Source organism: Xenopus tropicalis, chromosome 1, assembly GCF_000004195.4.
Source record: "Xenopus tropicalis strain Nigerian chromosome 1, UCB_Xtro_10.0, whole genome shotgun sequence".
Lineage (NCBI taxonomy): Eukaryota > Metazoa > Chordata > Amphibia > Anura > Pipidae > Xenopus > Xenopus tropicalis.
Window position 1 is genome coordinate 103633552 of NC_030677.2, and position 27189 is coordinate 103660740.

Sequence of the window (27189 nt, forward strand, 5' to 3'; positions counted from 1 at the left end):
AGTGGGAGATTTTAAACACAGAATAGATGGCAAATATGTTATGGGCACTTTATTAAATGGGAACAAATATAATATTGCAATTATTCTGTCAACAAAACATTGGATTGGCAGTTATCACACTCGCCAGAAAATACGCTACGTACTAATTAACGCAAGTTTTAATATTCAGCAAAATGGGCTAAAGACTAAATTGTTGGCAGAATATTTGCAAACATTTAACCCATATAGCATATTGATGCTGTTACTGATAAATGTAAGAGTGTAGGAGAAACTACATGAAAGTATAGAATACCATATCAAGGAAGGATAAATAATTAGACATTACTCAGTTCAAAAGTAGAAAAATAACAAGTTTTATTTTTACCATAAACTTTTAAAATTTTTAAAAAAAATTTAAAAAAAAATAAAATTTAGGGCTTGCTGCCCTTGATGTCCCAAATGTCCCCCTGGAGCTGGGCCATGTCCCCCCGAAGCTGGGCCAACTGGACCTTGATGTTGTCCAGATCCTCCTGCATTGACCGAAGTGTGGGGTCAGTCCACCCAGGTGATGTTTGGGTCCCCACATCTTCAGTCCGTCCTGAGGGTCCCTCGTCCGCCGGAGGACCTGGTGCCCAGCGTTTGGCCTGGGGAGAGAACTCCAGGGGGGGAGTGTCGGGGGCCTGGGGAGTCTCCGGGGCTGATGGAGCCTCGGGGGACTCTGGGGCCTCTTCGGCCTCTTCAGGCTCTGGGGCCTCTTCAGGCTCTGGGGCTTTGGGGGCCTCTGGTGCTGCTGGGGCCTCGGGGGGCCTGTGGTGCCTCGGGGACCTGTGGGGCCTCAGGGGCCTGAAGAGCCTCTGCAGCCTGGGGTGCCTTGGGATGAGGCGCTACGTCCAGCTGAAGTTCTGTGAGATAGTATTGCAAGATGTTATTTTGTGTAATATATTATACATATATATATATATACATTCATACACCATCATAAATAACAGGGCCCCTCACAACAACATTTTTTGGGCCCCCCCTCCTCCCATGCCCCCACTGGCCCCTCCCCCTGTGAACCCTCACATCAATACAAAGGACACACAGACATTGTTAGCCAGGGCCCCATAAAACATTTGTGGCCCTTCCCCAAATGACTCACACTATGGGCCGCTCCCTGCTGCTTCCCTCCTGCTTTAAACTTATTTATGCATATGTATTTGAAAATAGATGTGTATATATATATATATACAATACGAAGTGCTGGGAAGCTGCACACCATAAGGAACAATAATACCCGGGTGCCTGTGGCAAAACAGAATCTAGACAGACATGGGGTGACGGCACACACAGGATTTTCACAAGGAGTCACGAAGATGTGAAATAATATTCAGAGGTTTATTGTGACCAACATTTCAGTTCCTCACTGGCATTATGGTTGAACGTGATGGACGTATGTCTTTTTTCAACCCAACTTACTATGTTACTATGTTACTTTCGTCATCCCTGACATTTCTTACATTTGTACTTTTAGTTCAAATTACTTGCTAAATCTTTTACTGAACGTATTCTGTAAAAGCATAATAAAGTACAATAATTACCTTCTGCTATTTCAGCAACCAGATCTGAATTCCTGAGCTTCAGGTCCGACCATATGCGCTGGAGCAGGCGGAGGTCCACATCAAGGGCAAACCTGGCGCACAACCCGTCTTGGAGGTCGCGCAGGATCGCCCTCTTCCTCTCGTGGACCCCTAAGGGCCCCAGCGGCAGCCTGTCATACCCTGAGCGCAGGAAAAAAGTCACAATATAGCGCCTCTCCCCTGGTAGCAGATCAGAAACCCCAGGCATGATGCTCTCTGTAGTGTGACTGCAGGCTCAATGACACAAAATGGCTGCAAGTCGCACATGTCACGAGATTACAAAGTCGCTACAAAATGGCCACAAGTCGCGAGATTACAAAGTCGTGACAAATAAGTCGCCAAAATATACCTAGTAATGTATTTGTGCGACTAAATATTTACCGCTACAGTACTGCATATTATGGCGAAATTCCATACATGCCAAGACTTAAGTAAAATTTCGTAAAAAAACACATACTTGAATAAATAACACTGCTAAGTCCATATTTTATTGCCAAAAGCTCATTAACTGTACTTTTCTATAATTATCGCCTGCCTGAAGTAGGTGTTAATTTTTGCATAGACCAATGCGATATTTAGTGCGCCTAAGTGTTTGTGAATCATGCGTTCGTTAACGCATGCGGTCGCGCGAAATTTAACGCATGCGATACGCGACTTAACACACGCGGTAATACTGTTGTGAATCGCGCGCTAATTGTCGCGTCTTATTTAACACAAAAAAAGTGTGATAAAATTTATCGCACTTTAGTGAATCAACCCCCATATCTCTTCCTAGCTAGACCTGCTAAAACCGGAAGCTTTTTTTCAGCTTGCCTTTAGATGAGGTTCCAGGAGAGGGTGTGTGTGGGCAGTGGTACTTACTTAGTGTCATTTATTATGAGAGCTGTTAGAGCTGTAAGTAGTGAAGAAATGCACTTGTTGATTTTATGGGGTCTTCTGTAGTTCTTAGATATATGGCTGACCTGTGTGCTACAGTACAGACAGAGATAAATCAAGAGGAATAACACAAGCGGCTAAAAATTCCTCCGTTCAGGCGCAAAAATAACTTTTTTTTTAATTTAATAGAAAAACTCAGATTGTGGATTCCAAAACAATGATTCTAGGATTTGGAATTATTTCTTAGGGTGACATGTCCCCTTTAATTAGGGAACTAGTTAACAACCTTTTTCCTTTCACATTTACTTTAAAAATGTTATTTTTTCCAATTAGTTTTTTCCTCAACGGGTTAACAACTGCTATGTGTTTTTCCCTTTTCATGGGATGGTGATCCTTCTGGCTCCCCCATCTTGAGTAAGGAGCAATCAATATAATTTTCAGTGCAATCTGTGCAGGGGGTCCCAGGGGCTTAATGTGCTTTACTAAGGTGCGTGCTTCCTGCACAGCAGCTTCTATTAGCTTAACACTTGTGTGAAATTAATTAGACACTTGTTTTGGTGTGTGCATGGGGAGAAAGGTGGTTGCTGCTCTCATTTTATTGGGGGGGCAATGATGTTATTTGTTAAGTAACTATTTCTCTGTGTCCTCATCAGGACAGTGTTTATCATCTGTATGATAAGCAATATAAAAATCTTAAACTCACATTTGACAATTATTAAATGCATCCTCATAGCTGTTAAATATTGCTATAAAATGCATTGGCCCCATAGACTTTTTGCCACACTTAATAAAAAAAAATAAAAAAATCAATTAGATATTTTTAAGAAATAAAACGAAATGGAACACATGGACATACAGAAATAATTTCCTCATATATGTAATCCCTGCTCGTATGCATTCTATAATGTATATAACCATTTCATTTATTTCCATATATTGCGTATCCTTTCTATGATTAAACCAATCATTGTTTTTAAGTGTGATATTGCTTAGAAAGCTAAGGACAAGCCGGAGCTTGGTCATTAATATATAGTTAATTGGTGACACTTCATTGAGCACACGCCAAAACCTTTTTCACCTATTGATCACATCTTCTTGTTCTCTGTTGAAGTAAGTGGCATGATTTTCTATAGAGAATTCACAACCAGAACAGTTTGTCATGTAATATTGTAAGCAAAAGCTATAAGTTAACCTAAATCGATTTAACAGTTGTGCTCTCTAGACCAGGTATCCCCAACCTTTTTTACTCATGAGCGGCACTCAGATTGTAAAAAGCGTTGGTGAGCCAGAAATGTAAATATGGGCCCCTGGGAGCCACAACAAAGACTATGTTGTTCACGAGCCATTGGTTGGGGATCACTGCTTAAATTTCCAGTTTTAAGACCAGAATTTAATCTCTTAAAGTTATCAGGGGCATCTTTTTTCCACCTGCTGAGGTTCACATGTTATGTGGCATGAGTGACCCTTGCTAAAATAACTGATGTACTGACCATTTTTGAGCTGAACAAAATGCTCAAAATCACTACTCCATTATCTTGTAAGACAATTGTTTGCATCCCAGTGCTGACTGCAACTCCAATTTCATTCTCCTTTTATCTGTCCATAAAATATTGAGAGTCAGTTAACGAACAGGTATTAGACTGTCCTTTCACTGACAAACAATTTATAGACAGCTAGAAGGAAAATGGAGCTGCAGTCAGTGTTCTAAGCCAAATCTGAGACAAATTGAGATAATCGCCTCGCCCACAAGCTCATTGCAGACAATTGGTGCACAAGTAAATACAGTGGTGCCTCCAAGTATATTGTCCAACAACAAAGCACTTGCAATCACATTGTCTGACATTTTCCTTAGGGATTGCAAAGAAATGTAGCCTGCCTCTAATCATTATTGTCTCTGTATTTACATGTGACATATGTTTATGCTGCAATCCACAGTCTGGCTCATTATGATCACCATTAGTCTTAAATGTACTCTACGCCAGTGATATGTATGCAACATTCACAAAATTTTGTTTGGTGCACCTTTTTATGAACATTGTATACCGGATGTGCAGCACAGTGGACTGTCCACACAAGAACTAAATGAAGCATCCTTGCATTTAGTTTTAATAAATGTCAGCAAAGTGAATTCATTTAATTGCACGCAGGCATACAAAAATTTCTGCCTATAAAATGTGTGAATACTGCAAACCCAGCTGCATGAGGTGTCTCCAAGCATAAGAGAAGAGAATAAAGTGCCTTCCTGTTGTGAAGTATTTCTGTATACTGTACTATATAGATTCTGTCACAACACATTTAGGAAAGCTTATTAGAAATGGTGTACTGGAGAGCATATTCTTTGTGTGTTAAATAATTCTGTATTTGTCAAATACTGGCAGCTGCAGCCTTCATGGAATATTTGAGGCTGCTTTTCATTTTTTCTAGATTCATTTTTCATCACTTAGGGTACCATTTACTAACGGTCTGATTTTTTTTTCTTCCATTTGGATTTTTTAGAAAAAAACAAAACAGCTAAAAACAATTGGCCAGCTAAAACTTGTAGACATTATGTAGACGTCAATGGCAGATGAGTTTGTTGCGAAACTTTTGGTTTTCTGTTTTTTTTGTATAACAATTCAAAAAAGTAGAGATTTTGGTGCCACAATTACAAATAGTCACAGTGTTGCAACTTTTCTCCATCTTTTTCCCACACATACTTTTTCAGTTCAGACATTTGTGGAAATTAGTGTAATCAAATTTTTAAAAAGAAAAAATAAGAAGCAGGGCAGTGGGAGCCACGTGTCAGAGGCAGGTAAACTGATAGTGGAAACTGGGAAAAGGTAAGGTTTAAAACCAGTTCTTTTCATCTGTTTACACCACTGGAAATCCAAGTAATAAAGACTTTAATAAATGTAAATAAAGGTTAACATAATACTGTTATTTTATGCAAGAATGATATTACCTTCATTGAGGAGATGAGCAGAATTTAGACTTTAGACTGTGGTTGCAGTGAATGGAACGTACGTAAATTTTTCTAAAGCATTTGATACGAGATGCAACAGACTGTTACTTGGGAAACTAAATACTACAGGTGTAGGATCCGTTACCTGGAAACCTGTTGTCCACAAAGCTCCGTGTTAGGGGAAGCCCATCTCCCGCAGACTCCACTTTAATCAAATAATTCATATTTTTAAAAATAATTCCCTTTTCTCTGTAATAATAAAACAGTACCTTGCACTTGATCCCAACTAAGATATAATTAATCCTTATTGGTAATAAAATATTGCCTTTAAGAGGGTCTATGAATGTGCACATTACCCAGGGTTACAGTAATATCTAGGGCTTTAGTAAGTTTTCTGTGTTTTACGTGTATTAACTTGTGAGACACACAAGAATTTGCACGTAAACACATATATAAATTAGGGATGCACCAAATCCAGAATTCGGTTCGAGATTCCGCCTTTTTCAGCTGGATTCGGATTCGGCCGAATCCATGCTCCTGGCCGAACCAAATCTGAATCCTAAAAATCATGTGACTATTTGTCACGCAAACATGGAAGTTGAAAATGTAACCCTTCCGTACCCTAATTAGCATATGCTAATGAAGATGTAACCCTTCCATAACTTAATTAGCATACGCTAATTATGATTCGGATTCGGTTCAATATTCGGCTGAATACTTTAAGAAGGATTCTGGGGTTTGGCCGAATCCAAAAAAGTGGATTCTGTGCATCACTAATATATATGTAAAAACAGAAGTGACTGCATTGGTTTTTGAATAGGTAGGGCCGTCTTAGGGACAGTATATCTTTAACTTCTGCTAAAGCTTTCAAACAGTATTCCTAACAAATAATGTAAAAGCAGCACGACTGCATTTCTAATATGCAAACCAACATTAATCACACACCAGCCATTCGCGCGGATCGTTCATGATCCAGTCGCACAGTGTGTTCCCCCCATGGAATGATCACTCATGTTACACAGTCTGGCTTGTCATTCTTGCTTGGAGGTGCGTGGATGTTATTTCTGCCTCTAGACTCCCTGGAGATGGTTACATAAAATTAAAATCAGATTAACTCGGGACAATTAATCCTGCAGCAATATGTTTTTTTACAAGTCAATACGGAAAATCTAATCAAATATTAATAATGTTCTGGCATTTCTTGCCCAATATTCTTTTTAAATAAAAGCCTTTTTAAAAGTTAAAGTTCAGTTGGCAACTGGCAGTATATTAAGGATGTTCAATGTTGGAAGTAGAGATACACCAGTTGCAGCAGGGTGTGCGGAGGCCCTAGAACAGGTCATAAAAGATACACAGATTCATAATAAGCATAAAAACACTTTGGGGCAGATTTACTAAAACTCTAACATGTCTCATATTTTTATTTTAAAAAAAATTGATTCACCTTTTTTGAATTGTTGGCCCGAAAACGAAAATTTTTTGAATTGTTGCACAAAACCCAGCGTCAAAAATCTGAAACTTAAGGGCAGATTTATCAAAATTTGAGATTATAGTTCACTACAGAAAAACCCTTTCTATTTATTCCTATGGGATTTTTAAAAGGGTATTTATCAAATGGTGAGCTCTAACTGTCATTGTTTCAAACTCCAGAGCCACCAGAGCAGAGAATAGAAATGACAGCCAAACACTGCTTTTATTAGCTATTATATATACATACAACTCAAGAACCATTCCAAATATGTAATGAATGTACATTGCAAAGTTGCTTACAATTATGTGGACATTTTATTGTATAAGCAACTAAATATGTACCTCCAATTGTAAACAGTGGAAATATGGATCTTTGTTGTGTATCTCACGTATCTCACATTTGTGCATCACAAGATACACATTTTTTTCCAAAAAACTGTCTGTGTCTTGAGAAAATACTTGGTCATAAATACTAAAACCAGAGCAATCGCCATGAACATTTTTTCAAGGCAACTATCCCTTGTAAAAGTCTGATACAAAATGCCCTGTGCATAGGGCTGTGTTCTGTGGAACAGCATCGTTCTTTTAAGTCCCTAAACTGCACACTCTAGGTTACCTGGAAAATTTCCTTTAAACAATGTGTGCTGTATGTAACTTCTAAGATTTGAGAGGGCATTTATTTACTAAAGTGCAAATTTTTGGGGGTCAGGCTTTTTGTTGCTGAAAACCCAAATTTGTTGTGGAAAAAAAAGCTGCAATGCCTAACCTGAAAATACTCCAGCTATAACCTGTTGAGATCAATAGCAAGTCAATATAAGTCAATAGCAGATGTCCCTTTTACAACTGGAATATCCTGGCTTTTAGTTTTTTACAACTTTTTCATGATTTTTTTTGTGGAAATTAGGTTTTTTTTTTGTGGTTTCACACAAATATAAATCCCTAACATAATGTTCTTGTAACCTCTTCATATTTGTGCATTGTGATATTTGCTCAGGCTTCCTACTGAACCCTCAGCATAATATGGAATCTTTTTTTAACACCCCAATTTAAACCTTTAGTATGTTATAGAAAGGCCAATTTGTAGCAACTTTTCAATTGGTCTTGATTTGTTTTTCTTTTTTCATTTTTGAATTATTGTTATACTTTTTATTACTTATCTTTCTATTTAGGCCCTCCTCAGTTCATATTTTTGTCTCTCTTTCAAACCAGGGCCTGGTTGCTAGGTTAAATGGGATCCTAGCAACCAGATAGCTACTAAAATTCCAAACTGTAGACCTGCCGAAAAAAAAGCTATAGAATTCAATAACACATGTATCCCACAGCCTCTTCTCTATGCTGGAGACTCTGTGGGGCACCAGGAATACAAGTGCACATTTTTTGAGACTGCCCTAACATCCAGGGCTATGGCAGTAGCTCTCCCACATTATGGAGAGTAAACGTGACATTTCCCTGATGCTCACCCCAGTTCCAACCCTACTGCATAACTTTCTCCAAGATTTGGAAATGCGAAAGTCATTTCTTGTCCAATCACCTTTTTTTGCAGTTGCAACATCCATAGCGTGCCTTTAGAAATCAACCACCATCCCTACCCTCCAACAGGTTCTCAAAGAAATGGAGAAAATATACTAATAGAAGAGGGCCTAGATATTGAAATCATACACAGGTCCCAGGACAACTCATTATGGGTGGCCTGGTGTAGACCCCAGTTCCTGGAGCTCTGCAGACAACTACCCAAACCTGACTAAGCCCCAGCCAGTTATTATGTACCACATGACAACCCCAAAAGTGATGCCAGCTCCCCCCTACCCATGGACCCCTACCTTTTACTACAATCCCCTTCTCCTATTTTTCTATTGAGATGTTTGTACTTTCTATAATTGTGGTTACAACCATTGTAAGCCGTTGTCATGGAGAAATCAATAAACATAAACATTATTGTGAAGTACCAGTAGAAAATTCAGCGCTTTAACGTGATCCCTATTTGAAAGCTGGAAAGAGTCAGAAGAAGAAGGCAAATAATTCAAAAACCTGAAAAAAATGATGACCAGTTGAAAAGTTGCTAAGAATTGCGCATCCTATAACATACTAAAAGTTAACTCAGAGGTGTACTATTCCTCTAACTGCAATGCAATTTTGCTTTATAAAAAGCTTGTTTTAGGTAAAATAAGGCAAGACTTGCAACAAATAAACATTTGTATATAAATGTGTGCTCTTGCTTAATAAATACTTACATACTGAAAGGTAAAGTATTCTCTCTATTTTCCCTCAAGCTCTATCCATTTTCACTCCTTTAAAGCAAAGCATTAATCAACTTTGATTGGTTCAGCCTAGTCAGTAATTGTCTCGTCTCTGGAAAGACAAGGTAATTAGAAGCTATTCGGTAAATAAATTGGGGGTTAAATTAAAAGGGATGGTACACAGGACACAGCTTGTCACAGTAGCAGCAGGTAAACAGAATAGATTTTGTTCACTAAAAGGTGCAGTCCACATCAGAAGGCTAAAAAGATAAATAAGTACATTCTGAAGTAATAAAATCTTGTTGGAACTATTTGCCTTCTCCACCAAGTGCACCTGTGCAAAGCAATGGATAGATAGATAGATACTGTATATAGATAGAGATGTAAATAATATATACAATTTGGCAAGATTTCAGGTATCGCTCCTATCATTTTATTATTTTTTAATTCATTTGTGCGATCAACATATTTTGTTTCCTTTATATATGTATCCATCTTTTCACTTTTTTCCTTCTGCTTATTGTTATCAATCTGTTGGAAGCTAGATATCTGCATCTCTGCATTTATGTGGGCTTTTTTTATGTTAACGCAGGCCTTGCATCAGGGTTTTTTTCCCTCCTGAGGCTGCAAATCCCACCCCCATGGAAACACTAATGCAAAGAAAGAGCGCAATTTCACTCTACATTAAAAAAAAGTGTGTTTCTGGTTATAAAATAGAAAATGTAAAGTAAAGTCCTGCCTAAGGCAAGCTTAGTTCATAAGCAGCCCTGCCTAGCATTGTGATAGTGAGCTTGTTCTGCTAGTGCCATATAATACCTGTCATCCATAATACCTGCCATCCAGTGGAGAAAGGTCTTAGAAAAGTGATTTGTCCCTTCCAGTTCAAGTCCATTGCACACTGTGGGACAAGTAAAAGTAAACGTGGTCACTCACAGGAAGTTACTAAATGATTTATGACAAGCAGAAAACCAAATAACAATTGGTCCCTAAGTGACCTGCTCGCACTGTAGCAATCCATTTTGAATGGAACATATTTTCATGAAACAGACTTTAATATAATAATAAGTCAGTAATGTTTTTGTATTATCTGGGGCACATGCCCAGTGTTAGGTAAACCAGTCCCCAGTGATCTGGTTATTTGACTAACCTCTGTTTGAATCTGTGCATTCAAGGGGCACTTTCTTTTTTGCCAAAAGAACAGCTACAGAGACTGCTCAAGGTACTGGCACTTAAAATGCATGGACAACCACTTTATATTGCACCACTTAATATCCTTCAATTTGTAATTACCCACCCACTTAGATTGTAACCTCTATGGGACAGGGAGCTCCTTCCTCTTGCTTCTTTAACACTTAGCACTTAATGTAAGGTATTTATTTCGATTTATTATTTCCATTTAATTGTAATAAACCCTGTTTGTTATATTAATGTATTGATCTGCTGTACAGCACTGTGTACTCAAGTAGTGCTATATAATTTAAAATATACATACATACATGCAAGGTACGATCTTCATATCCAGCCCATTCAATAGAAGATGCAATGCTACTATTCAGCAGGTTATGCTTCAGTGTCATTGGACATTACTAACAAGGCAGTTAACACATTCTAGATGGGCAAACCAGTTTGGCTGAATCTTACAGGGAGTCTGCTGCTATTTAGCAGTGTCTAATTAATTATGGGGCGGAGCGAGCTCTAGCTCCAGGCCCTTTGCAGGAGTATGGCTATCATTAAGACTTGGAAGTTCCATACACATGGAGCTTCTTTTGAAACAGGTGCAGGTAGGAGATATTATATCTGGGATGCTTGGGACCTGGGGTTTTCCAGATAAGGGATTTTCCATATTTTGGTTCACCATACCTTAAGGCTATTAACAAAAATGATTAAACTTACAAATAACAATTGGATTTTTATCCCACCAATATGGATTTATGCAGCTTAGTTAGGATCAAGTGCATGAGTGCTTTATTTTTACAGAGAAAAAGGAAGCACTACAAAAATGTAAAATTTTCTTAAACAGAATTTGATGGTAAATGGCTTTCCCTCATTTTGTAGGTGTCTGAATAATTGTGTTTGCCAATAGATCCCATAACTATACAGTACTGCAATTGTAGTAAGTAAGTTTCAGCTAAGACCTGTAGTGACATTTTTATGGGATGGACTATAGGTATACAATGAATGAATTACACGTTTTTGAGTCCTTTCTTTTAAAGGAAGTTGAATAACGTACACGATATTTACATCCTACACAGTCTGCTGTATGCTAAATGCTACCTGGATTGATGTTACATAGAGCAAATTACTGTTTTTCCTACAGTATTACCTAGAGTATTGTATGTGCATTAGACTTTCCTGCATGCTGTGTCAGTGTGACTTTATCTCTATATATGTACTACATTTTTTTTTTCTAGTTAATATACCCAGAGTGTCACAGATATATTATTCCCTGTTCCTTTCCGTTATATGTGTACTTTAGAAGGTAGTGAAGTGCAATTGGATTGTTGTCTTGTAATATGTATTGCAAGCCAGTGAGCCACCATTTATACAATATAGATGTAAACAGGACCAGCATTCAAGAACAGCAGTTCAGCAAGAATATCTAAAGTTGTCTTTACAGAAAATACATTACAGCTGTATGTCCAATGCAAAAAGCAGCTATAGCAGTCACAAACTTGCATACTCTATTTTTATTTGTCATTGTTCTAAGCTGCTCAACTTCAGAAAGAGTCATAATAAGTCAGTTATACTTGGGGATTGGAAATGTCATATGCCTAATACCAGATAACAGAAAATTCTGTCATGATTTTTATGGTATACTTTTTATTTCTAAATTAGCAAATAGCAAATAATTCACTCTACCATTTAAAATTGTGTTCTTGAAACAAATGTATTTTTTTAGTAGTAATATTGGTGTGTAGGCAGCCATCTCAGTGCATTGTGCCTGAGTCTGAGCTTTCAAAAGGAGCAAGCACTACACATTTGAACTGCTTTCAGATAACCTATTGTTTCTCCTACTCCCATGTAAGTGGAGGAGTCCCAAGCCAGACTTCTTACTTTCTTACCTTCCCATTGTTCTGCTGATTGGCTGCTGGGAGGGAGGGTTATAAAATTTCAACTTGCTGCTCAGCAGTAAAGTGTGACTGAAGTTTGTCAGAGCACAGGTCATATGGCTGTGGCACCCTGGGAAATCAAGAATATGTCTAGCCCTATATGATATTTCACAATTAAATATTAAAAAACCTGTTTGCACTTTTGAAAAACAGATTTCAATGCAGAATTCTGCTGGAGAAGCTCTATTAACTAATGTGATTTGAAAAAAAACATATTTTCCCATGACAGTATTCCTTTAATTTCCTAGCAAGCCCCTGCAGCTAAGGTTTAGTATCAGGAAGAACACCAGTGGTTACAGGTCCTACGCATCTGGCGGCAACCTCTTTTTTTAAAACATACATCAAGATTGTTATGTGTACATCATAAGTCATAAATAATATAAGGGGATAGTAAACTGGAGTGATCTAATGGATAAGGAAATTGTAGTGTGATAAAAAGGGAAAAACAGTTTTCAAATGGAAAAATGTAAATTAAAATAAAATTTAGGGCTCATTTGCTAGTTAGTTTAAGGTGGAAAAAGCAAAATATTGGTTCTAATCAAAACTTATAGCTTGCACCTCTCATGTGAAGGGGTCACTATACAATACAGGGACTGAGGCATAAGAGCTGATGATTAACAAATGCTTGCAAGCAAAAAGGCATAGGCCGTTTACTAGCAGGATATGTCTATTCACTAAAGGTTTAAAAAAAAATGTGAAGCTCTTACCCAATCCTACTGCTCAGTCTGGCAGGCAATGTGTTACGAAGTACAAATCAATTGTTTTCCATCATTGTTCTAAAGAAAAACTCGATTTTCTCAAACACTGTGCGTTTCACCTACACAGCTTTGTGCATAATTTATAGAATAACACAAAAGTTCTGGGAGTCAAACATCATTAAACTGAGGAAATGTACTCAAACATTCCTTAATATAATTAAATGAAAGGATCTCTAGGGTATACTACACATGTATACAAAAGGGAAGGCGCTGAGTATTGCAGGAAACATCCCTAGTGGAAACTTGCCTAGTGTGCAGCTGTTCCTGGTACAAGTAAAGAGAGGGGGGCTGCACAGATGTTTAGTGAGAGCTTAGGTGTGGCAAGTACAGGGGCAAAAAGCTTTATTATACTTATATTTTTTAATAAGGACATTTTTTAAGGGTGCATAACATATAAAATACCTTTCCTTACATGGAAGAATGTGAAAGTTTATAGCTTTTTTAATCCAAGCAAGCATTATACAATGTTCCTTTTATATGGCCAACAGAGGTCACTGCAGATCAGTACTCAGTCTGAGCAATCATGGCTGCTCCCATGCATATATAAAAAAATGATGAATATAGAGATAAAAAATGTTCCCTATGTCCCCCTAATGTAAGGTTGGACCTTGTTTCACATTTAAGGTTTTTGTCGTCTATTTTATATATATTCTTCTGTTCTCTCTATTTCCAGAGGTCCCGGGAAACATATGATCTCAACGCATACCCCATTGTGCCTTCTCTGAGTGCCATCAAAAGACGTTTTTCAGGCACGCCTCAGCTTCCTCCTCTCTACCATCGTCAAGGTAACGATAATAGCAAACCAGAACCTGAAAGCGGCCGTGTGGTGTTTACCATAGAAGAAATTGACCTAGGAACATACGATGATCCTCCATCTGACTATTTAAGGTACCAATTCCTTTTTACAGTTCACACTCAAGCATCTCCTACAAAAATAATGAGGATAAGACTTAATATTCAGTTAAATGATTTTGTAGAGGTCTTTGGATCAATTATCAGTTATACTTTATTTAAATCAGTAGGTTAAGGAATTGTTGGGTCTGGGCATCTGATGTTACCTGTCAACCAAAACAAGCAGGAAACAGCACCTACATCAGAAGTAGGTCCAGGCCTGGTACTTACTGCCTGCTCAAAGCAGACATTTAGTATGGGGCTCGCAGCCACATGTGACTCTGGACATGGCTACAAGGGGTTAAACTCTAGAAAAACTACTTTTTGCCACCATCTATCATTAACAAGCAATAGAAACCAACAGAAAAACAATGAAAAGCTTCATCAGCATGCAAAACTAGTAATTGATTTATAGCATCTAAGGAAAGCTTCTGCATCAGGCATATTATTAAGCATTCTTATTTTAATATTCCACTTAGACCAATACAGCAGTTTAAAAGTGTTCCTTAAAGGGGAAGGAAAGGTAAAAAACTAAATAAATACAGCCATAAACACTCACAGAAAAGCTGCACTGAGACCTTTATCTCTAAAGAAACACAGGATTTCTTGTCTCCTTTTTTGTAAACATGTTCTTTGGTATCTGACTTCCTCTTTCCGAAAAATTCATTCCTGGGGCCAGAATCTGGCCAGTTCTCTCTCCCCTCTCCTGCTCCTCCCTCCCATAAGAATTCATAAACTCACCCCCCCCTCCCACTCTTAGGAATGTGTGATCTGAGCTACAACAGCTAGAGATGTACCTTCTCCTTTAAGAGAAAATTCCAACTTTCCAATATATATGAAATATGCATTTTTTTAATAGCAAAAGATATATGTAGAGCAATTGAAACAATGTATGGTAAGTCAGCACTGAAAACTTAATTTTAAATTCTATGTAACTGAAACACACATTGCCTGAAATTGCTTCTTTAAAATAAGAGTCCATCTCCACGTATATATCTACAGAGCCCCCTCCCTCCAGTTAGCTGAAAATGCATTTGTTGGCCTGATTAATAACTGGCAACAGACCAGAGCTCTACAATTCCTACCCTGCAGTTTTTTGTCTATTTTTCACAAGATTGATCTTAAATGCCCACTAGCAAATTACACAGCTACCTAAAAAAAGGAATGAACCATAATAGCTGTGTATGAAAGTAAAATGCATCATCCCAACGAGGCACAATAGGAACTTCTATGTTATTAATCATGTGGGAATGTTCAAACAGTAAGGGACCCAGAGCAAAATAAGAATGAAGAATGTCGATCCCACAGCAGACGGAATTGTATATTTTCTTTTTCAGGAAAAAAGTGACAGTTTGCTACTTTCTGAAAAAATACTGAATACTGCAGAGGGTTGAGCTACAGATGCTTTAGTGTAGGAGGAGGCATGAACCATATTTCAAAGGCACATTAAAAACTACAATCTGTGCCCTTTTGCTTGCCCAAACATTTGGCCTTTAAAGAGAAGAAAAGTTATAATCACTGGGGGGGTGGGGGTGATTTGGCACCCACAGTGATAGTAATGACTTAACTGATACCCCGGGCTGGTGTAGGTTTCTCCTAGCAGAAGCACCGGCCCAAGAAATCAGGGTTTTATTGGACCGAGCAATCATCTTTCTTCACTTCAGAATCCCAGGGCCAGTACATGCGCAGTAGAGTGAAAAATCTGACTTTCTTGTTTAAGATTGGCTTTTCACTCTACTCCGCATGTGCAAGCGGCGCAAAGGCAGAAAAAGGAAGAGGGTTGCTCACTTGCAGGTGCCCCAGGCTGGTGCAGTGTCTGCTAACAGAAGCTCATTGGCTAATGAGCAAATTAAATAGGACTTGTGTTATAATTACATTCTGCCTATTGTATTAATTTAGAAAAATCTATCTTTTCCTATTTTTTGCCATTATAAAGCACTAATTTGATAGTTGGGATATTTTCACTAAACTCCCCTCCCCCTACCTTTATAAACAAGGCAATGTGTTCAGAGCCCCCTGTTTACCGTTAAACATTGAAACAAACAAAATTTCCCTTGTCTAAGGAACAACATATGAGAAGCTCATTATCAGGGGGCTTCTCAGTGGCCTGGTAATATGTTATATTAGGACATTTGAAGTTCTTTGGAGCTAGAAGTGACAGAAAGTACTAAAGTAAAACTGGCATGATATGCTTGTTTTGTGCCAGAAATAACAGAAATTATAGACGTTTCTTAATCAAAAGGCAAAAATATGTTCTGCACAAGCCCTATTCATTCAGCTAATGCGGTAATGTAGTGTATACTGTCCCATTAATACCTAGACAATGATCATTCCCCCCTTCCATATGAGAACAAATAAAGAAGTAAATATAGAATAGATGATACTATGTAAATAGAAGACCCTAGAAATATGATTTATGGTTTTCTGGTGGGACCCCTGCACCGCAGTCCAACATTGTTTTAGGGCCTCATTTACTTATTTAGCATGGCTACAGACTTACAAATACACTTTTTATGTGTAAAGCATACTGCTTTAGTTTAAAGAAGATTTAACATCAATTAGGCATTTAACTCATATGTCAACCTCAGTCTGGGCTTCCATGAGTATCTAGGAGAGCAAATGAGCTTCTTTCCTTACCTACTTGGCCTTTAGGCTTCATAAAAGTTTAATAAGTTGTGTTACAATGCACTAAACATCAGTCCAAAATATATTTTATACAGTTGTTTACACCACCTTTCATACCATAATTTTTTTGCCACCTTTAATTCTCATGTTTTATGGGTTACGCCAAGTCTGAGTTAGTATTAAATAACAGGGTTGTGCCATACTCTGTCTACCCTATACTGCCTGTGTGTGCCATACTCTGTCTACCCAATACTGCCTGTGTGTGCCATACTCTGCCTGCCCTATGCTACCTGTGTGTGCCATACTCTGACAAAAAACACTTCATTTTCAGTAATTAATATATTTTGCAAAAATGCTATATTAATTAGGGTAGAGAAAGCTAAACAATACAACTGCACACAGACTATAGCTTGTATGGTTACTGGGAGAGAACTCTGTGGCTAGGCTTATAGTAAATAAAGTGCATGTGCTTGCATTATAAATACCCTTTAACGACAGGACTCATTAAATCCCAAGACAAATTTGAGATGGCACATAAGCCGTTCAGTAGTAAGTGCCTTCTTTCTCCAAAATTGGTCTTTAGAGAGTTGCCTCTCCTTGACACCATTATCAGACCATGAGCAAGGCTCACGACTGTATAATCAATTAACACACTGCAGTATTCAGTTTTAATTGGAATAGATCTTGCTGCGCAGCAGGAGAAAGACGGTGATGGCAGAAGGGGTCTCTGATGGCCTGATGCTTGTTCTGTGCACCCTTGTATAACCTCTGTATCTTCACAATGTGTTCCTCTCCTAGATTTGCTTATTTTCCTTATGGAACATTCACTTGTTTTGTTATGCTTCATAATTTGAGACATTATCAGTCATTATGCACTAAAGGATAGTATTAAAAATAAAAGATTTGGTAATTATCTGCCCAGTCGGTTTGTCCAGTACATGTTAATGATATTATACCATGCCCATATTTTATGTACTCAATGCAGGAATACATAAATAACATGAGTCAAATTGTATTCATAACAAACACCCAATCAATTTAACATAGTCATATAGTTTTCATGTAAAACATGTAACTAGAAAACCAGAATGTGATGCTTAGCCAATGTTTGGCTGTAAACTGCTTTGGATAGATGGTAGGACATGGACAGTGCTCATAGTTTGGAAGAGTACAATATGTTACAGGTACAAAATGTGACATAAAGCACAAAAAAGGTTGACAGCCTATAAATAGTACAAATGGTAAAGGAGGAGGTGAAGCATATGATGGGCAGCATCTTGATGGCATAAGTAGCACATAGGTGGCAAAGAATGCACACTGCAACAGCAAAAAGTTACTGGGTGTATGAGAGCCAGAAAGGGGAACAGCTAGAACAAACCCACTCAAAAGAATTCCTTAATAAACAGAATATATGCTATAGAGGCTGGCAGCTGCAGTGCACATGGAAGAATATACTGACCGACACTGGCCCTGCTGCGATAGGGCAAGTTGAGAAACTCGCCTCAGGCGGCAGTACCCCTAGTGTTACCAGGGCTGGCAAAAATCTGCTTCTGGCAACTTTAAGAAATGATTTTCCAGCAGCAAGTTTGCCCCCCAGACCCCCCTTGGCACAGGAAAGATCGAAGTGAGAATTACTTCCTGCTGACACCAATGCAATTATTTATCTTTCAGGTATTTATTCTTTTAAATGTTTATGAACTTGATGCTCTTCTTTTTTGTTAGGTAATACTCAGAGTATAAGCTGGTATTTGAATCAGTAATCGATGGCACTCACTCCAAATGCAAGACAGATATTGCAGCAGGATGGTGCCCAAGTTAAATTAAAACTACAAGGCATGTACTGGGCATTTCAGTTCAATTATTTGCTCAGGGCAACTCAGCAAGATGCACTTCTATCTGACTGCCATCTTTGCTGTGGTAGAACTACTTAAGGTATTGTTAAGTGGGACAGGTGGGTGGGCAACTAACTAACTAAGAATAACTTAGTTAAACTTACTTCAAAGTTTAACTTCGCTGTAGTGAATGGCGCCGCCATCTTGAAAGTGGGATGCCCACTTACATAGTAACATAGTAACATAGTAAGTTGGGTTGAAAAAAGACATACGTCCATCAAGTTCAACCATAATGCCTATACCTAACCTGCCTAACTACAAGTTGATCCAGAGGAAGGCAAAAAACCCCATCTGAAACCTCTCTAATTTGCCTCAGAGGGGAAAAAATTCCTTCCTGACTCCAAGATGGCAATCGGACCAGTCCCTGGATCAACTTGTACTAAGAGCTATCTCCCATAACCGTGTATTCCCTCACTTGCTAAGAATCCATCCAGCCCCTTCTTAAAGTTATATAATGTATCAGCCAGTACGACTGATTCGGGGAGGGAATTCCACAACTTCACAGCTCTCACTGTAAAAAATCCTTTCCGAATATTTAAATGGAACCTCCCTTCTTCTAAACGGAGTGGGTGCCCTCGTGTCCGTTGGAAGGACCTACTGGTAAATAAAACATTAGAAAGGTTATTATATGATCCCCTTATATATTTATACATAGTTATCATGTCACCTCTTAAGCGCCTCTTCTCCAGTGTAAACAGACCCAACTTGGCCAGTCTTTCTTCATAACTGAGACTTTCCATACCCTTTACCAGCTTAGTTGCCCTTCTCTGGACCCTCTCTAACTCAATAATGTCCCGTTTGAGCACTGGAGACCAAAACTGAACAGCATATTCTAGATGGGGCCTTACCAGTGCTCTGTAAAGGGGAAGAATAACCCCCTCCTCCCGTGAATCTATACCCCTTTTAATACAGCTCAAAACCTTGTTTGCCCTTGCAGCTGCTGCCTGGCAATTGCTTGCTACAGCCAAGTTTATTATCTACAAGGACTCCAAGGTCCTTCTCCATTATGGATTTGCCTAGTGCAGTCCCATTAAGGGTATACGGGGCTTGCATATTTTTACATCCCAGGTGCATGACCTTACATTTATCCACATTAAATCTCATCTGCCACTTAGCTGCCCAGATTGCCAGTTGGTCAAGATCCTGCTGCAGGGATGTCACATCCTGGATAGAATTGACTGGTCTGCAGAGTTTTGTGTCATCTGCAAACACTGATACATTACTCATAATACCCTCCCCTAAGTCATTTATGAACAAATTAAACAAATGTGGACCCAGTACAGAACCCTGAGGGACCCCACTGAGAACCTTACTCCAAGTAGAGAATGTGCCATTAACAACCACCCTCTGTAGCCGATCCTGTAGCCAGTTTTCTATCCATGTGCAAACGACTTCACTATGACCAATAGACCTTAGTTTAGAAAGCAGTCGTTTGTGGGGAACGGTATCAAATGCTTTGGCAAAATCCAAATAGATTATATCTACTGAATCCCCACTGTCCAGCTTCTTACTTACCTCATCATAAAAAGCAATTAAATTGGTCTGACATGACCTGTCCTTCATAAAGCCATGCTGATTACTGCTCATAATGCCATTCTCCACTACATAATTTTGAATGTGATCCCTTAACAAGCCTTCAAATAACTTCAAATAACTTGCCCACCACGGATGTCAAACTTCCTTGCCTTCAGCGCATTACACTGCGCATGCACAACTGATTGATCCGCAGCAGGGAGAGAGGCAAAGTCCACTAGTCGTGTCCTTTGAATGAGCGCTGGCCGGATCACTTCTGGGTATAGCGCGTCACCATAGTAACGGGACCCTTGCTATTGCTGCGCGCTCATAGTGGGCGGCTCAGACGGTCTGTGGGAAGGGGAGCGCTCCTGTTTGTGAGCGCTCACAGAAGAGGAACATGCGCATGCACCGCCTACAGTGCTGGTCTTAGTGTCTGTGCAGGAGCGATGCATTATGGGAATCCTCTTTACACAGCTCAGCGTTTTTTTTCCTGTTTGGCTTCTGATCATCTGAATGATTGAAATATGGGGAGACTTAAGGGCACTATTGAGAGAACTGAAGGTATGCCTGCAGCTTGTCAAACAATAATCAATTTTTATTTTTATCAAGTTAATGATATTGTCTTTAAAATGTGCAAAAGATACCACAAAATGTTTGCATTGTCACTTTTTGCATTTTCAGCAATGTTAATAAGACAATAGATTACACAATTGCATGGGGCTTATGGAATTAATTAAACATTTTTACAAAAATACATTGTCATGGAAGTTTTTTTCCTTTGCTTTGTAGGGATCTGCAAAGCCCCTTTGTAAACTGCCAAAATATTTATTTGTGGTGTAGGATTTTCTCAAAATTCCAGTGCAGCACTGCACCAAAGCATTTTGTGTGTGTGTGTGTATATATATATATATATATATATATATATAATGTATCTGGTCAGGATCTCAACTATTCCCACTTCATTTTTACATTCAAATAAACACTATAAAAACAATTGGTTATTATAGGTTACAGGGTACAAGTGTTGATAAATGAGCCCCAACTCCATATCCACTAAAAATTAATTTCTAAACTTAACAGCTAAAAAAAAAATACAAATCCATAGAAATATAATATAATATAAGACCTGTTACTCATTCTTCTGGACCTTGGGTTTTCTGGTATTATCCCCATACTTTGCTAAAAAATCATTTTAATATTAAATAAACCCAATAGGTTTGTTCTGCACCCAATAAGGATGAATTATATCTTATTTGGGATCAAGTACAAGGTACTGTTTTATTATTACATAAAGGAAGTCTATTTTTAACTTTTTTTTTTAATTTAAAATGGACTATATGGGAGATGGCCTTTCCATAATTCTGAGCTTTCTGAAAAAGGTGTTTCCGGATCCCATACCTGTAATTGCAAAATTTCAAAGAATAGCAGATTGTAAACTGCTAAAGTTGTTTGTAAGATGATTTTCTGTTTAATAAAATAAAGAAGAAGATCTTTTGTTGGCATGCAGAAACCAGTGGTATGTCTTTGAGAATAAATTAACTCCCAACCCAAATGACTTAAAGGTTTATATCCAGTAGCCCATGATCCAGAAAACTCTTTACGTACATTTTTCCATAGAGTCCTTTTTAAGTCTTATTTAATGATTATTTTACATTTCAGTGATAACAAAACAGCATTTATGTTATGGTAACTAAGTATATATCCATAGTATAAAGAGTATAAATCCATATTGGTGAGAAAAAAAATCCTATTCAGTTTATTTAATGTTTAAATGTATGTAGCAGGTTGATGGTATGGTGATGTAACCCTTCCCAGAAAACCCATGGCCTCATGAGTTTCAGATAATATATCCCATACCTGTACTACTTTCCCTACCTCTTCCCTCATGCTCCTGAGTCTGGAGAATGGGCTACAGTATGTATATTTTTTTGCAAACAAACTTTATGACAGTTCCCCTTTAGAATGTACTTGGTTTATGAATGTACTTTTGTTTTTCAAGTAGCAATGCCAAGTTATATATTTGATTAATAGTTTAAATATAATACAATTTCTAAAGGGAATTGTAACAAATGTATTAAAAGGCTGCATCAATGCAATGAGTCACCCAAGTCTATTTGGCAGTCTTTACTCAGTAATATATTGAGAAAAGACAAACCAGGTTTGCCAGGTTTATTTCTTTTGGTAAAGGACTGCATTTTTATATAATGAGAGAATAAACTAAATATGTCAAATATGGCAATTATACTAAGTAAAGAAAATTATCTGTGTATTTAGAACAAAGTATAGTTATTATAGAGATCGTATATTAAGTTAAGTAAATGTTTTTAATCTTCCATCTCTAGGACATTTACCCTCACAACAACCCCCTCTGTATGTTTGTGTAGGTGAGGAACTGATCCTGCTCATGATGACTTGTAAGGGAAATTAGTAGAAGGAGTGCTAAGGTTGTAAGTAGATAAAATGCTTTTGCAATGCACTAGTGCCAGTTCCAAGGTAGCAGCCCACAGAATAAGTATTCTTATACAGGTTATGGAACTTTAGGGTTACTTGAAAAATCCTTATATTTTAAAGTAGCATGTAGCATGAATATAATAATAACATAGAAATGTAAGTGTGTTATGTGAGAAAAGTGATAATCTATAACAATTGTGTTAATAATTTATTGACAATGGGTGCAGAGAATCTCTTATTGTTGTCTACACAAATGTTGTGGTCACAGCCTCATGTTGTAGCTCCCACCCTTTCCAGCTATAGCCAGGTGATCCCAATGGGCCAATAAAAGGGCAACTATTTGGGGGTTTTAACCTAGAAAGCAAGCAAGTTTCAGGTAAAACCTTGTCCTTTGTTAAATGTATATTGAAGCAGTAGAATTCTTAATGAATTAGATACAAGTGTGTTTAGGACTGGCCAGACTGGGGATGACTTTGACATAGTTGGCCAGCCAGAAGGATACTGCAATATATGGACAAATAATCCCTGTTTTGCTTAAAGGGCAGGGCATTTCTTAGTAGCTTAATGCACCAAATGTCTTAATGTCCTGTATATATTGATAATGGGTGAGTGCAGAGGATTTTTTTGTTGTTGTCTAGTGATAAATATGATAAAGTGATAATACCATTAAGGATTTTTTTACAGGTTATAATTGACTTTCTGTATTATAATGTTATTATAATAAATAGTAACCACAATCTCATAATACAATTCTGGGGCTCTGTGTATCTGAAAAACCTGAAAGCAAATGATCTGTGTCTATGTAAGCATTCAGTCTAGATAAATTAGTAACACAACTAAAATAAAAATATATACAGTAAGTTTATGTTATTGTTGTACATCATGTTAAAGGACATGTAAACCCCACACACAAACAATACCTGCCACACTTGTTGTCCAGAGGTTAATAGTAAGGCTGCAACATCTCCTTAATCACTTAGATTTCCTTCTCCTCCTGTAACCCACTCGCCCCCCCACCTCGGGAATTTGCTTTGATTTCTGGCTTGCCAGACATGCTCAGTTGTTCTAAGATCAGATTACTAAACACGCCCCCCAGTCTAGCAGCCGGTAAAAGATGGCATTGCTGGTTCCCATATCCAGCTCTAGCTGTCTGCCTCAATTTTTTTCTCCTAACCACCTCTCCTGAGCTCGGCTCAAACAAAGGCAAACTTTTATCAGATAGTTCTGTCTGTGTGAGCCTGTATTCTTGATGAAATGAATGCTGAATAAGGGTCTGTGTGTGTGTATGCTGTTTGCAGATTTAAATGTATCTGATTATGTATCAGAGGAAAAATGGCTACCGGGTGAAAGCTTCTATTTGCTTTAGGAAAATGTGATGGTGCTAGCAAACGGAGGGGATATATGCAGTACAAATGATGCCATTTGGGTCGTGGGAGAGACGTGTCCAACTGATATACATTGTAGGCAGATGTATGCTTTACATGTGCTTTAAGCACCAAAGTAGACAGCGCTATACTATTTCACTGTAATTTATTATAATGAATATTTGTTATCAACCCATGTCTCATTCCCACACACATGGTCCAGAACCAACCTAAATTTTGTGCATTTTCTAGTAAGCCCAGAATAGATTGATAAACTATAGTAGAGAAGCTAGTAAGGAATGATTTAATTGAAATTAGTGTCTTGACAGGTTTAAGACAATTAGGATAAATGATACTCTGACCTTCAAAGAAAGCCGTTGAGCAGAAAGCCTGATATTAGCAGTCTAAAATCTAAACTTGCCACAAACCACTAAAAGCAGATAATTATTGCAAAAGTGCTCAGATAATCACTCTGAGTAAAATGTTCATCCATTCATTGTATGGGTTTAGATACCCTTTGTGGTAATCTAAATGCAACAAAGTAAATGTTTGGAATTAAATGTTAAAATAAAAGTGACTAAGGGCTGGTTGACTATAGTGTTCAAGATAACAGAGAATATGTACAGGGGTTGCCTTGTTTTAGAAATGCCTCTCATTGCATGTGATCCCTTAATTGTCGTTTTTGGCAGAACAAAGGGTTCATCTTTTTTTCACCCAATGATCGAATCATATGGAGGGGCCTACAGACATCAGATGAGGACCACCTCAACATGCCAATGTGGTCCTCGTCAGACGAGAAAATCAAGCATGACTGGTCAATTTTTCGTCAGAGCAGGCCCATCTGTGGGCCCCATACACTGGCTAAGCTGCTTACTTGGTCTGGAGGGACAGAGTCTGCAGCTTTTATGGGCCTGTGTATAAATGTATATTGAAGTAGTAGAATTCTTAATGAATTAGATACAAGTGTGTTTAGGACTGGCCAGACTGGGGATGACTTTGACATAGTTGGCCAGCCAACTATGGCCATAAACACAAAGATTTCTCTGTGGTCTAATCATTTAAAAGACATGTAAAGCCTATATTTGCCTACAATGTATATCGGTTGGGCACGTCTCCCCCACCCAAATGGCATCATTTGTACTGCATATATCTCCTCTGTTTGCTAGCACCATCACATTTTCCTTAAGCAAATAGCAGCTTTCACCCGGTGGCCATTTTTCCTCTGATACATAATCAGATACATTTATATCTGCAAACAGCATATACACACACAGACCCTTTATTCAGCATTCATTTAATCAACAATACAGCCTCACACAGGCAGAGCTGTCTGATAAAAGTTCTGCTTTGTTTGAGCTGAGCTCAGGAGAGGAGGTTGGGAGAATAAAAATAAAGCAGACAGCTAGAGCTGAGTTTCAATAGGAACCAGCAATGCCATCTTTTCACTGGCTGCTAGACTAGAGGGTGTGTTTAGTAATAAGAGCTTAGAACAACTGAGCATGCCCACAAGCCAACAGCCAATGCAAATTCCTGAGGGAGGGGGCCAAGTGGGTTACAGGAGGAGAAGGAAATCAAAGTGATTAAGGGGATGTTGCAGCCTTACTATTAACCTCTGGACAACCAGTGCTGCTGGTATTGAAAGATTTCAAAGATGCTGTTTACTGATTACATTTTTTGTGTGTGGGGTTTACATGTCCTTTAACCTGAGGGACACATTCAAGATATTACGTTATTCTGCCCTCCAACTAAATATTTGAGATAAATAAACAACATAAATCAGCTCTGTAAAAACCCAAATTAGCTGTGTCACACTTATATTTGCAGCATTTCTTATCTATATGGGAACCATATCACACTTCCTTTTTCCAGATAAGCTTGTACGAGAGATACCAGTTGTTGGTAGCAACTGGAGTGCAGGTGGATATTCCAGTCAGTTTTAACAAACGATTTACAGGAGTGCCACAAGGCGCTGCTAATGATATACAGGCGAAGACACATGGAGCTACTCAGTAGCAGATACTTGTCACTGCAACTAAACCCCAGAAAATACCCTGCCATAGAAAATACTGAGAATTGACTCTGCAAAAACACACACATAGAGATGATTATCAGTAAATGATCAGCATTGTCTATTTTAGTAGCCCTGAGTAGCCCAAGTAGCTGCTACTAGTAGCTCCGTGTGTCTTCACCCTAAATGTGTTTGGATATTTACAAATTATCAAATGTAACAGTTATATTTAAATTGAATCCCCTTCCTAGGGAATAAAGTAACTGTGCTCTTTGTCTTTTCATTGAATTGTTTTCTTTATTCTGTTTTTTTCCTTCTCTTTTTCACTCCCATTTTTTTCTGTTTTGCCTCTCCCAATCCTACTCAAACTCTGGTCTCTATGAGTTACAGAGGAGGTCTTGGCAGTTTTTCATTAAAAATGCAATGTTCTTATATAAAGAAGAGGTCAGATGAGGACCAATGTGTTTTTTTTACATCATTCTGAACAAAGGAAAGCAAGGAGCACTTATCCTCAAATTGCTCCACAAATTAACATTAATATCATGCATCTAACAATATTATCCTCCCTTTGTACTGTCATAATGTAACATTAAAAATAATGTTCCCAAATAAAAGTTACATCAGTCACATAAGCTAAGGGCCAATATTCCCGGTATACATAGATAGACCTTTAGAACAAAGTAGTTCACAGATCACAGCACCGCAAAACAAATTATTCTTGCTTGTGTATATTCTCTTCTTTAACCAATGCCATTCAGATTACAAGTGGTTATGCTCCTACTTCCTCTGAAAAGCATATCAATGGTTATGTCACAAAATGCATCATTGTGTTTGGCCACTGAAAGGGTTAACACAACCACACTAAATAGGCTGGAGTGCAGAAAAACTGCTGTCCATTATATCAATTCCTCGGTTCCCTCCGATTTTATTCTTTGTATTTCCATCCATCTTTAGCTCTCTCTCACATACATCTCACCAAGCTCTTTGCCTGCTGCCACTCTCTGAGATCCCTCCATCTCATAGCTTGGCACCTTATCTCTCTGCTGCTGCTGTTCTTTTTCTGTTTTACAATCTTATCGTAAATAGTACAGTAATGAGGTGAGGAGGCTCTATGCACACAGACTGCTAGAGCCTCTCATACAAAAGGACATGGCCCTCTAAGCCTGCACCTAATTAAAATGCCTCAGACTGAGTACATCATTGCAAAAGCAGCATCATCTTTTCATTCTGGGATGGTGATTGTAATAAAGTACAGAATGCTCAGTATTTACCAATAGCATAGCTGTGAAAGAGTTAAAAGCATTATGTTTCATGTCTAAAATCATTATTTATGCATCTGCCATGTACATATTTTCTATACAAAAACATGACTTATGAAACCATTATCTTGCTTTATATAAATCCTGTATTTACCCTAGGTGCCAACTGTGCATTTCTTCTAACAGTTAATAGG

At 38.1% G+C, this 27189-nt stretch overlaps 1 protein-coding gene across 1 annotated transcript in view; it reads left to right on the forward strand.

Moving 5' to 3' along the window:
• The window catches only part of pde4c (phosphodiesterase 4C), a 287821-nt gene that overhangs the window by 78993 nt on the left and 181639 nt on the right, over nt 1-27189 (forward strand). The window contains exon 3 of the mRNA XM_004910983.2: nt 13664-13878. Coding sequence (XP_004911040.1) covers nt 13664-13878 — 215 coding nt within the window. The remainder of the gene's footprint in view (nt 1-13663; nt 13879-27189) is intronic.